The sequence below is a fragment of the Gymnoscopelus microlampas genome, assembly GCF_963454915.1.
Source record: "Gymnoscopelus microlampas genome assembly, chromosome: 8".
Lineage (NCBI taxonomy): Eukaryota > Metazoa > Chordata > Actinopteri > Myctophiformes > Myctophidae > Gymnoscopelus > Gymnoscopelus microlampas.
In genome coordinates this window covers 35318059-35331572 of record NC_139945.1, presented here as the reverse complement: position 1 = coordinate 35331572, position 13514 = coordinate 35318059, and the positions used below count along the sequence as shown (strand labels likewise).

The 13514-nt window shown below is 39.4% G+C and overlaps 1 protein-coding gene across 1 annotated transcript in view; it reads left to right on the top strand.

The window, feature by feature from the left end:
- Positions 1-149: 149 nt before the first annotated feature.
- si (sucrase-isomaltase) overlaps positions 150-13514 on the top strand; it is a gene marked incomplete at both ends in the record, with an annotated part of 108036 nt that continues 94671 nt past the window's right edge. The window contains 5 exons of the mRNA XM_084064645.1: positions 150-273; positions 999-1084; positions 2158-2293; positions 4217-4326; positions 4726-4880. Coding sequence (XP_083920771.1) covers positions 150-273; positions 999-1084; positions 2158-2293; positions 4217-4326; positions 4726-4880 — 611 coding nt within the window. The remainder of the gene's footprint in view (positions 274-998; positions 1085-2157; positions 2294-4216; positions 4327-4725; positions 4881-13514) is intronic.

Genomic DNA, 13514 nt, shown 5'->3' with positions numbered 1-13514 from the left:
TAAACGAGCATTGGTGTTAATTAACTATATGTTGTTGTTTTTTTTGTCATTGGTATTTGTATGCGTGTTGTCTGTATGCTTATGCTTGCAGTTGTGTTTTTTATGTGTGCCTGTGAGCCTTTTTCACAGTGTGTATGTGTGTGTGTCAGATGGGGAAGAGGAGGTTCTCAGGGTTGGAGGTGACCCTCGTGGTCATGTTCCTGTTGATGACCGTGCTGGCTGTCACTCTCGTTGTCCTCTTTCTCACTGGAGAACCTGGAGTCATCAAGGATGGTTAGTCAGCAGCACGCACACGCACACACTTACAGTCAGAAGTGACAAACTTAACAACGAATCAGAATCAGAATTCTTGACCATGATGACCATAAGACATTTGATTCTGTGAAAGAAAAAAAATTGTAAACCACAAAACAAAGGGTATTTATTAATATAGTACATCATATGATTAAATGTTCTCTTTTTTTCTTCACAGCATCAAATGTTTTATGATCATGAATCCCCTATAGGAGCCTGGATGGCTTGGTTCCAGGCTTAAAATAATTGATATAAATATTTTCGGAAATCTCTTTGGGAAAAATGAATGGGTTTTCGATTTGTGGAACTACAATATGGCGGCCACTGCTATGCCCTATACACTTTGGAAACAAGCCCAAAAAAACGCAACCCGCATCTGCCAATAGGCCTATTTACAAGCGACTTTACAGAAAAAACAAGCCCAAAGTTGCTTATAATAAGCGGACATGGCAACACTGCCCATACCCTGTAACATGACACCACCATCACCATCTGCGTTCAATCAACTACTAGGAAGTCATTTCACTGGTTTGTTTACATCACAGTGTGTCTGGTGTTGATTGTCTGGATACTCTGAATTTACTCAAGGACCACATATATGCATATTTCACATTCATATGGAATACTAAATGAGGCGAATGAAAGAGCAAATGAAATGGCTTTTGAGCTGTTTTTTTTATTGTTTTTTTTGTGTCTTTGAACAGAAACCACAGAAGCATTCGTTCCTAGTTGTCCCAACATTTCTCTGGCTGAGAGAGTGGATTGTTACCCTGATGCAGGAGCATCAAAGGTATGTGCTTCCATGTGCTGCTTTTTGTTATTGTCATAGAGCAGTGGTTCCTGGCTTAGCGTTAGGAGTTTTCCTGAGTCCTGTGGTTCCCAAACTTTTTTCAGGTGATACTCAAAAGATGAGTTTAGCGCCTCCCCACAGGGTCGGGACCCAAACTTGCAAAAATATAGCCTATTATGAAGCCCCATTTCAAAGTGAAAATAGCCAGCATTGTGAGCTTTTATATTTGATATTTTCACTAGTTGTTTGCATTTAAAAAGAATTATGAAAACAATCATAGATTGTTATGCAAACTATGATTTTTTTTTTCCTTACCCATTGTTTTAGAACCACTGTATTAGAACATGCGCCATGAGACAAGTCCAAATGTGCCTTGGGATTTAGAACCATACATTATTATTGCAATAAATGCAACTATTGTACAAAATTAAGGGCCTGTCATCCCTTTTCTTGGCTTTAGCTTAAAGGGATATTTCACTTAAAAAAAACATTTGGGTCATTTTATCGTCTACTCAGGCTTTTAATATTAATATTAATATTAATATATATTCATTTTATCAGACACGCCCCCTTCCTATACAAACCCATTGTAACTTCAAACTCCATTTTAACCATGTTAGATTCATCAGAAACACCCATCCTTGGTTCTGATGACTGATATTGTCCTTCTAATACGTGAGGAGACCGTGTTTTTTCAATTGCTTTTTTCATTTATTAAAAAAAGAAATTGGGGAAAAATTAAATACAATAAAAAAATTAATTAAAAACTAATACAAAAAACATGGCCCCTCACATATTAGGAGGGCAGGATGAGTCACCAGAACCAAGGATGGGTGTTTTTGATGAATCTAACAAGTTAAAAATTGAGTTATAATGGGTTTGTATGGGAAGGGGGCGTGTCTGATCAAATTAATATCAAATATCTAAATACTGAATCAAGGAACTTAAAAATTGTCTGAGGGGCTCACAAAAGCCTGAGTAGACGATAAAATGACCCAAAAATGTTTTGAAAGTGAAATATCCCTTTAACTGCTGCATCCTAATTGCTGCTGTCATTCCTCACCCCCATGCAGCCACTGTGTGAGCAGCGTGGATGTTGCTGGAGCCCCCTGGAAGAGAGGAACGTTCCCTGGTGCTTCTTCCCCACCAATCATGGATACACCTACACACCACACATGTACCCACCAGAGGAAATGATCAACCCTGCTGGTAACTCACTTTTTCTCTCTCTCTCTCTCTCTCTCTCTCTCTCGCGTGCGCACATACTCAAACCTTTTATTTTTAGTATCTAATCTATGTACTGTAGGCCTACGTATCTTTATATCTATATATCCGTCCGTCCGTATATGTACGAACAGCTGCCCTTTCACGTGTAATTCATCCACGTTGTCCATGTTTCCATTTCTTGCTTTTTAAATCATTGCCTTACTGTGCCTAGGGCAAGGTGTGGTCTGGAATATGACATGGATGGCATATCGGAAACCGTGATGGATTTCATATCAAGTTTTTCTTTTCTTTTCGATTACTCTGCCTTAAATAATGCACAAATCTGTCACGGGGAAAAGAGCAGTTGAGGGCAGGCAATCTTCATTTAAAAAGATTTCAATTATCCCTTTGAAATTGCATTTAGTTTTGTGATTGTAGCTGTTGATGTAAGAGAATTCTTTCACTTGAAAGTTCCTATGTCGATGTGAGTAAACATATTTAAAGAATTTCGGTTTGTTCTTGATATACACTTGTTACTCAACAGACACTTATAAAAGCACCTTAAAAACAACACTGTACTTTTTTGTGTGCGCAAACATTTGAATTCAGCTATGGTGTTGCCCAGGGCCAAATCCTTCATTACCTAGGATTACCTCAGAGGCAGTTGAGCATTCGCTTTGAAAGTTGCACTCTAAGCCTGTTGCAGTGTTTGATCCTGCCATATGCATAAACTGCCGTCTGAGTTTCTGAAGCTCTCATTTTAATTTGCAATGCAATCCATCTGCTCATGGAGATTTGGTATCACGATCAACGGTTGGATCCAACACGGAGTGGTTGTCTTAGCAGCTGTGATGAATAAACATCAGAAGGAGCAGTGGTAAAAGTAGCAATACCGCAATATAAAAATGCTCTGTTAAAAGTAAAAGGCCTGTGTTCAAAATGTTACTTGAGTAAAAGTACAAAAGTAATGGCATCAAAATATACTTAAAGAACCAAACGTAAAAGTACTAATGTTTGAAAATAGCAGATCTACAAGTTCACAATGTCTGTGAGCTTGTAGATCGGCCTACTGTATGTATAAAATAGGGCTAAAGTGGTTAATGTATGTTTTATAATATAGTAATTTATATCTGCAGATGCCTCTGAGATGTAGTGGAGTAGAAGTAAAAGTATTGCAAATACTAGTAAAGTAAAAAGTAACTCAAAATTGTACTTAAGCACAGTACTTAAGTACATGTACTTAGTTACTTTCCACCACTGAGAAGGAGTGTACAGCTGTCAAGCTGTATTGACAGAATTGCTATTCTTTGACGTTTGGGGGTTCTTTTCATTAAATGAAACGATCTGCCCTCGTGGAGCACTGCCGTGCTTGACGGAGTGACAAAGTGCTAAATGAAAGACTGCAGTGTTATCACCTTGTCAAACTCTTCACCTCTTCAACATTGTGTCATCACGTCTCATAACCACACCACATGTATTGAATAACACTGTAGGTCACATGATCGTTAACTGCCTGTTAACTGTTTTATGCTTTACTTTAATACTTTTTATGCTATACTAGTGTTTTGCAAAAGTAATGGAAATGGCAAAACATAACAGCTATTTTTGCTATTTTGAATGTCTTTTAAAATGTTCAAATGCTTATACTGACATGCCCGAAATGGGGACGCCAGGTAAAAAGTCTTTGGGTTTTATAAATATTTATCCAATAAAAGGTATTAACAAGAACTTGTGACAAAATAATAATCGAATCCTTTGGAACACAGGAAAGTGAGACATTCTGCAAAATAAGCACTTTATACAGTACTTTTGAAAATTTTGCACACCAGACTTTTACTTACAGAGTATTTCAGCATTGTGGTATTGATACTTTTACTTCTTCCACCACTCTTTAACTTCTGTAACTTTTCTATTTTTGCATGTCAGTAATGAAAGGCAGCCTGAAGAGGATGGCTTCCCCCTCCCTGTTTGGTGCAGACATAGAGGAACTCTCATTTCACGCTGAGCTGCAGACAAGCCGAAGACTCCGATTTAAGGTATAGGCACGCATGTGAATTTATTCTCATGCATTTAAATAGCCTACAGATTTAACATGTTCTCTCAACATGCTCTGCACAGCAACAAAGGACATATGTAAAAATACGAGACAAAGTAAAACACAAATGTTTGCATAATTGTCAGAATTGTTTCCATGTTTAAAATGTTCATATATTTTTTTAAAAATAGCAGAAATAGCAGATCTAAAAGCTCACAACGTAACTCATTGTGACGCATCGTGTTGTTTCTTTGATATTTACAAAGACATTTTTTTCTCCATGTTCCAATATCCCATGCTAAAACCACAATTTAATTGTTAATCACAATTATTTGCATGACAATTAATCGTCAAGTAAAATGTCATGATCGTGAGAGCCCTAATTATTTCCTTCCTTCAGATCTCTGACGCTCAGAAGAAGAGGTTTGAAGTTCCTCATGAGCACGTTGTGAACACACCAAACAATCGGCCCTCAACTCGCATCAGTGAAACCTTGGAGATCACACACCAACCCTTTGGCCTTAAAGTGCGCAGGAAGGACAATAAGAAAGTCCTGTGAGTAATGTGTGTGTGTGTTATGTATGTATGTACGTGCATGCATACTGTACAGTACAGATGTGCTAATGTGCTAATATTTATTGTATGTCCATTAGAATTAGAAGAACATAAGACAATGCTGCGTGGAAATCCCAAAGCGGTCCTTTTCAAATTATGCTGACAAGTATTTTTTTAGAGATGTTGGAAGCATCACTGAAGTTACTTTTTATTGCAGGATCTATTTCTATTTAAATGTATTTAACTGTAAAAAAGGGTTCATTAGCCCTTGATGTTGCCAGTATTGCTCTTCCCATCAGTTGCTGTGCAAGGTAGCAAGGTTCAGACATTTACAGACATGTAACATTGGTAACTCTTGCATGTCTCTAATGAGTACATTTTGCAACCTCTATTTGGCTTTCAGGCACTTGTTTACTGGGGAAAAAAAGATAAGAAATCCTTTGGTGTGTATATTCAGTAGAGGGAAGAAATAATGTAATCTATAAGACATTAGTAATCCTCCAATTTGAGCTGCAGACGGTCGTTTTCCCCATAATGTGATCTCATTTATTTCCACTCCATGCTACATGCTATTCTCCCATGTTCTCATGTCAGTCTCTCACAGAGACAAGATGACGTAATTATGCCCGTGCCAATCTAAGCATGCTTAGCAGGCCTTGGGTAACATCGGCGTAATCAATTACACTTCCAGTCCAGCTCCAAGGCCATATATGCCATACCATACCGCACACACTCAGTTGACATTTCTAAAAAACATTAGGCTATTAAACCACCATTATCATTAATACTATATGGAATGCAAGAGTGTGCAGGAAGGCTTTGTGAGGGAATGTAAGTTTCGTTGTCCTCATTATTTTCCTCGGTGTGAATCGGTGTGAATACGTTCGTAAATGCCACTGACATTAATCTAATATCTGTGTACTGTTTATGTACATTCTTCTGTGAAGTCTAGCCTCAGTGACCTCAGATATTCCTTCATGGCAAAGTGAAAGACAGAACAAAACTGTTTAAATGATTGTTTTCCTTTCCATTCTGTTCTGATCTATTCTGTTATTGTGTTGTGTTCAGCTCTTTTCTATGCCATTCTATAGAGCAGTGGTTTTCATTTTTTGAGAGTTCTCTCTCTCTCTCTCTCTCTCTCTCCCTCCCTCCCTCCCTCGCTCTCTCTCTCACCCCTCTCTCTTTCCCTCCCGTCAAAGGGTGCTCACTGTGTCACAGATGATTGGCTGTTTAAAACGGACCAGTCGGAAGTAAATTGCGAGCTGAAATATATAGCACTTTATGATTATTAGAAGGAGACACATGTGAAGGTGGAAAATAAAGTAGAAGTACTTATATACTTTTGCATGAGCGATTTTGTAGCAAGTTGGGAGAGAAGTGGACCAGTGCTTTGGCCGTGAGTTGTTCCCTAGAGGTGTAGTGAGTTGTGGTCCAACGACTCAAGGACTCAAGTACAGACAATTGATGCTCATTTCTGCCAGTTTGTAAACAATTTATACATTTGAGGTAAGCAATAGGCCATGTAGTTACTCAGTATTGATTAACTACAACTGCTATAGTTTATACTTTGTTATCAACTCAAATCTAAAAATCTAAAAATGTAGCTCAAATTTAAAAATGACACAGTTCCAGGTCTCAATGGGTTAACTACAACTGCTATAGTTAATACTTTGTTATCAACTAGAAGGAGCATCTAGCCCGCGCCCACGTAGCGCCCGCGGCCACTTGGCAGCGCATATAAGTGGCGTAGCGTCATGAGGGCCAGTGGGGCTGTGGCTCGGTCGGTGAAGACCCTGTAGTGCGGCTGATATGTGGCATAGAGGGGCGGATTTTAAATCTCCAGAGGAAACATCCGTGGGCTACCATTGGTTCAGCGATGTGTGCGGTCGCCCTGCGGCCCCTCCTCCTCCACCAATGTGCAGTATTGAGAGCCCTGACGTCACAACATTTGGAGCGATGGGCACAGCACTCTGGTTGGTTAGGGTACACCTAGGGCCCAGGTAGAACCCACTTAAAGCCTGCATGGGCATCGCAGTTAAGACCCACCTCGGCCCCACATAGAATTGCCTAGGTGGGGCCCACCCAAGGCCCAGGTAGAACACACGTATGTCCCACAAGGGCATCCCAGTTGGGACTGAAGTGGATCCCGCTGACATTGCCGACATGGGGTCCATATGGTTTAGCCCACCTTGAAACCATATGGGAAATATGCTGGCGTGCTGGCTGGAATGCAAACGCTGCATCATACCTGTAGTGTGTAGTTTGATGTTGTGTGTGTAACAGACATACCTGCAGTGTGTAGATCAATGTCCATATGAAAGTCAATGCCCAGCAGTGTCTTTTGTTTCTCCAGCAGAGTTTCTAGTGTCTCTATCTCTCTCTGGAAGATGTTGCACATGAACTCTGCAGCCGCACTGAGGCACTCCAACACAAACACTCTGACATTAAGCTGCTTTACACAACAAACATCAGCACCACGCTGCTGTTTGTCCAAAAGACACAATATCTCCTCTCCCACCGACGTCATGTGTTCATTTATCGACAGCCGCACAGACTCCATTTGACACATTTTACCTTGTTTATCCAGCTCTCACTGACTCTCCCCTAATACAGTGGTTCTCAACCTGTCGGTGGGTACCCCCCACAGGCCAATGTTAAAATGGTAGCACTTGTTCCTCAACATAGTGTGAATGTGCGTGCAATGTTGACCGCAATCGGACGCTGCATTCATGATTTGCGGCATTTTGTTCTTTAAAACGGGCCACTCCTGCAAACTTTAGATGTGAATCTTAGCCAATCGGGATGGAATATGAAAAATTAAACAGATCCTTCTTGATCACATGACTATAGAAATCATGTGTACCGATTTGCGTGAAATTTAGATAAAATCGGAAGGAGTAATGTAAAGAAATAGGTTTTACATAAGTCGGCCTCCTGGTGGCGCTATAAAAGGTAGATGTGAAAAATGCAGGGCAAAGGTTTTTCCTTGACCTCTAGAGAGTGTACATACAAAGTTTTACACAGATTGGTGCAGTTATAGGTAAAAACACAAATCGGGCTTTTATAGCGCCACCATGAGGCTGATTAGAAAAATCTCAAGTGGAATTTCTTCCACTTGTTGCTAAGATACGGTGTATGGCACATGGCGTCTCTGCCCCATAGCTTGTAGATCTCTCTCACATGATTGGCATAGCCAGGTCTGCCTTTTGTGTAAGCGATTTTGGCCTTATTTGGGCGCGCTTTTGGGCTCGTTTATATAGACCACGGCATCGCTTGTTTCTTGCCCGTTTCACGGATGAGGCAACGTCAAAGAAGGTGCCATTGCAACGTCATGGCAACGTCAAAGGGTGCTCACTGTGTCGCAGATGATAGGCTGTTGAGACGGACCATCCAAAAGTAAATTGCGAGCAGAAATATAACACTTTGTGATTATTAGAAAAGGAGACACATGTGAAGGTTGAAAATGAAGTAGAAGTACTTATATACTTTTGCATGAGCGATTTTTGTAGCAAGTTGGGAGAGAAGTGGAGCAGTGCTTTGGCCGTGAGTTGTTCCTAAGAGGTTGAGGTTCCAAAGGCGCGCGGCTCTCTGATTGTATTCTGGGATATTCACTTCTGCTGTACAGTAGTCTGTTTCTGTGAGGCCTAGTGTATACACCTAGTCCACGCCTACTTCAGAGCAAAGCACGCTTTTGCTGGGAAGCGGCAGTCGCGCCTCTCCTTAGACAACACATTGAACTTCGCTACTTTCACAGTGTTGTTTATTTTGCAAGCACAAAGTTTCTATTGCAAAAGTGTATTTCCCCTAATCACCACATAGGTTTTAATGGTTGATAAGTAAGTACCCATGGTAGCCTGTAAGCCGGGTAATCAACTCGAAGCTGTGAAGAAGAAAACTCACTCTGAGCAGGCGAACTGCAGACTAATTAGCCTAGCTGCATCATGCATAATTGTTCACTAACTGCCCATTGCTGTTGCATAGCAGCAACAAACGAGGTTTTATTCCAAACATGCTAAACATGCTATGGGAACAGTACTACAAAATTGCCCTGATAGCCATGAAGCCACCATTTAAACAGTCAGAATTTAAGTAGGTCCTGCAGTATATGAATGATTTAATGATATTCAGTGGTGAGTTTTGTTTTGACAAAGGCAATCTTTTCAGTGTAGGTGACATTGAAAACATAGGTGACATTTTTTTCAAACAATGGCGCTCTCAATTTGTAATGAAGCCCTTCAAATATTATCGTATCTAGACTGAAGTGTCATCTAGAGTATTAATTTTCATGAGAGAGATAGACTTGTACTTTCCGTTGTGATTAATTAGTCATAACCAAACAAATACAAAGACACAGTGATGTGCAGAAATTAAAAAGCCTTTAATAAATGGGCTTAGCATCTATGCGTTTCAACTCACAGGCTTCTTTAGGGCATACTGTATACAAACAAGTGATAGCTCACAGATATAACAAGCCTGGTGTCAGCTGGAAGGCAGTCAAAACACGTTATTCCTTTTTCCACCCTCATTCTCGCCCGTACCTGCCTCTGATTGGCTTCCAGGCAGAAAGGGACCTGTGCCCTTTCTACCACAAAGAGGGCAGGGCCAGGTTCAAAAATGAAAACCATGCTCAATCAGCATCCTCGATTGCATACAGTAGTGCGTTAACATCTGGCTCACGTGTCCAAGATTACGGGTTCAAATCCCACCGTGGGTGTACTTAAAAAAATAATAATCCAAAGCATTTTCCGACAAATATTATGTTATTGTCAGGTTTGCCATTGTGTATTGTGTGGTTAGGTTTACGCATAGCTATATTTGTGAGCTTACTGTTAGTGTTAAGGTTAGGGTTAGTTAGCCTGGATTTGCCAGTCTGATCACGTGGGATCACTCACACATTCTCTCCACAATGACGTGGAGGAGAACGTGTGAGTGATCCCACGTGATCACTCTGGCAAAAGTTAGTGTCATGTCCCTTCCTCCTCCTCTGCTCACTACTTGTTTTCCTCATCCTCTGTCTGGGTTGGTTGGTGGTTATGCCCTGGCTACAAAAAGAGAGTTAGATGCTTTGTGTGTATTGTGGTTATCATCTTCACTAGAGGTTCAATGAAACAGATCGTTCTTTTCTTTGTCTTTGCTCGGTGCTCCATGTGTAGACTGTTCCATCTCCATGGTCCCTTTCATCTCTTTTGAATTTCATCAATTTCAGCTCCTTTAGTTTAATTCCCAGGAAGAGCGAGATCCCTGCGAATTCATCCATAATATGAGAGTTTATCTGCAATTTTCAGCTTCAGATCTGTGATTTTCAATTGTATAGATTTCTTTTCTTTCCTGGCCTCTTAGATGTAATGAATATTTATTTATGATAGACGCCCATTGATGTCTAAACTTTTTTGTATTTATTCTTAGGCCCTGGGGCATACATCCCTACTCTCTCTAGTAATCATCAGACAATGTAATCATACCAGTGCATTTTGATGAAAGTCTCTGAAAGTTATTCACGTTTAAATCTTGTTGATATACAGTAAGCTTTCAATTATTCTCATGCCTTTTTCTTCAGAATAATAAAAAAAAGACTGGATCTGTTCTTCTTGTAGAATAGTTTAAATGATCAGAAAAACACTCAGTAGAGCGGAGCTACTCCTTTCATGAACAACCTTGATGGGTCCAGACAACACCTGTAAGTGCTACTTACATGTATCCCTTTGAATCCAAGGACGTGTCATAAGACCAAGAAAACATCTTCAAGGGATCTGTGATCAAGAGTCAGAAGAGGCAAAATAAATGCAAACATGTTTTCTAAATGGAGACTACAAAGACAATGCTATCAAAACGCCTATACTAAAGCCAAGACATTGGGAATACGGGACCACCTGCAACAGAAACAAAAGGAATCAGGAGAACAACCAAAGTTATACTTTGTGACACAGTAGACCATGAGGCCTTTTCAAGTGTGGTGGATGTAATCACTGTGACGCCACAGTAACAAACTAACAACTTCAAGGATGTTGACTCAAGTAAAACATATACTATAAAAGGATTAACTGCAAGTTGTGTAGTTTACATTGCACCTACAATGCCACCTACCAACCAGCATGTTGACTTTTTCAGTTACTAAACATTTAAACCTTTAACCAGGGATCAGTAATTAAAGCTCCTTTCAACCTAAAGTATAATATGTTACCGATTAGCTATTTAAATTGATCAGTATGCAGTTTGCAGGTTTATAATGCTAATCCCATTACTTGTATAAAAACAAAATCTTTCACCCCTTGACCGTGGTGTTAAAAAAAGTAATAAACCTTCTGTTTATGGTTGTCCTTGGCCACTTGAAATGTCAGAAGTAACCATATTGATTACACTGCATTGCCCAACCATGATATGATAAGATTCATGATGATAGGAAGCGATATAGCAACATCTATCCAAATAAATAACATTCGCTCATAAAGGGCACGTGAAACACTTGATGGTTGTGGAGTGTGAAGCAGTAGAAAGAGTACAGGGGGAAACTCAAAGATGACAAGGAGGCAACACACAAATTATGATTATCTTTAAAGACGGGGTGCCGTGATTTTCAGTGATCCCCCCCCCCCCCCTTAAAACATAATCATCAGGTATTATGGTTATACTAGGTCCTAGGATTTTTTTCAAAAAAGTGTACAGAAAGTGTTAAAATTATGTTTTTATGTGGACACGCCTCCAGTTCATTAAGTATACCTGGTTCTCACCTTAGCACCTCCTCCACCACCTTAGCACCACCCACCTGTCCTATTCCCTCCTCCTCCTCATGCCCACACCTGCTGTGTTATGATAATGAGGGGGAGGGCGTGTTTTTACTATGTCACTAAAGCGCTGTTTCTCTATTGGCGCGTTTGACCCTCAAGGTTTCAGCCTCCAGGAAGAAACTCAAAGTAGTCAGAGAAGACATAAAACACCATAAAACACCACCAGGGGGCTTAATAAAGTTCTATCAACTTCTTAGACACATGAAAAACTGAAAAAGTGCAAAACCATGGCACCACCCCTTTAATTACTTCAGGCCAGGAGAACATGGATGCACCGCCTTCAGACAAAATGTCATAACAGGGTATCTTGTTGGGCATTGAACAATGAAAAAAATGAAAAATAATGTCCAACTTTTACATCATTTAAGCACCAGCTTAAAAAAGGCTGCTAGACAATCCAGCAACCACTCTTAAACAGTTTTGCACACAATTAATGATTTCTCTATTTCAGTATTCTCCTTTATTTAAAGGGATATTTCACTTTAGATTTTTTTTGTCATTTTATGGTCTACTCAGGCTTTTGTGAGCCCCCCAGACAGTTTTCAAGTTGCTTGATTCAGTATTTAGATATTTGATATTCATTTTATCAGACACGCCCCCTTCCTATACAAACCCACTATAACTTCAAACTCCATTTTTAACATGTTAGATTCATCAAAAACAGCCGTCCTTGGTTCTGGTGACTCATTCTGCCCTCCTAATACGTGATTACTTTTTTCAATTACTTATTTTATTTAATTTCTTTATTATATATATTCTTTTTCATTTTCCAAAAATAATATTAAAAATAAATTAAAAAAGTAATTGAAAACACATGGTCTCTTCATGTATTAGAAGGACAATATCAGTCACCAGAACCAAGGACGGGTGTTTCCGATTAATCTAACATCGTTAAAATCGAGTTTAAAGTTACAATGGGTTTGTATAGGAAGGGGGCGTGTCTGATAAAATGAATATCAAATATCTAAATACTGAATCAAGCAACTTGAAAACTGTCCAGGGTGCTCCCAAAAGCCTGAGTAGACGATAAAATGATCCCATTTAAAAAACAATTGAAATATACCTTTAAATATCACTGTATTTTGCTATAAAAAATAAAATAAAATGGTCTGTTGTTATATTAAGTTAATAGCATTGTACTTTTACTGTACTTGTTTTGTATTCTGTCTTTACCTTGTATTTTGTCTTATATTCTGTGGTATATTATTGTAATGTTACATGTTAGGGACTATGGATGATATATTTCCGATATATTTACACTGCGTTCTTAACTGTACTGGACAATACTTTACAGTATTTATTATCATTCAATTAATATTAATATATATATATATATATATATATATATATATATATATATATATATATATACTGTCCCTCTCAAATAGACAATAAGAACACAAGAGACAAAGGAACACAATATTCTTTCTGAGAGCTCAAGTTAGTTTTAGAACTAAAACTTTTTATCCCAACTTTTAAAGCCTGGAACGGCTTGGCCCCAGAGTAGACTCCAGTATATTTCTGATTCTGACTTCCCATGTGCAGTCACAGGCCCTGAGGTCCTCAAATGCTGCTCTCCTGGTGGTTCCTAGAGCCACATTGAAAAACAAAGATGACAGAGTCTTTGCCATCAGCGCCCCCGGACTTTAGAACACCCTCCCAGAGAAGATTAGAATGGCTAAATCTATCCTGAAAAACAGTACACCAACACGAGCTAGCAAGCAAGAAAAAAGTGATGAAAAGGCATTTGTTTAAACCAGACTATGCCAATGCGTGACAGCGTGCATGAGCGATGACTTTCACCCCTCAACATGCGTTTGCAAATGTCTCTATAAAATAAGAGACCACA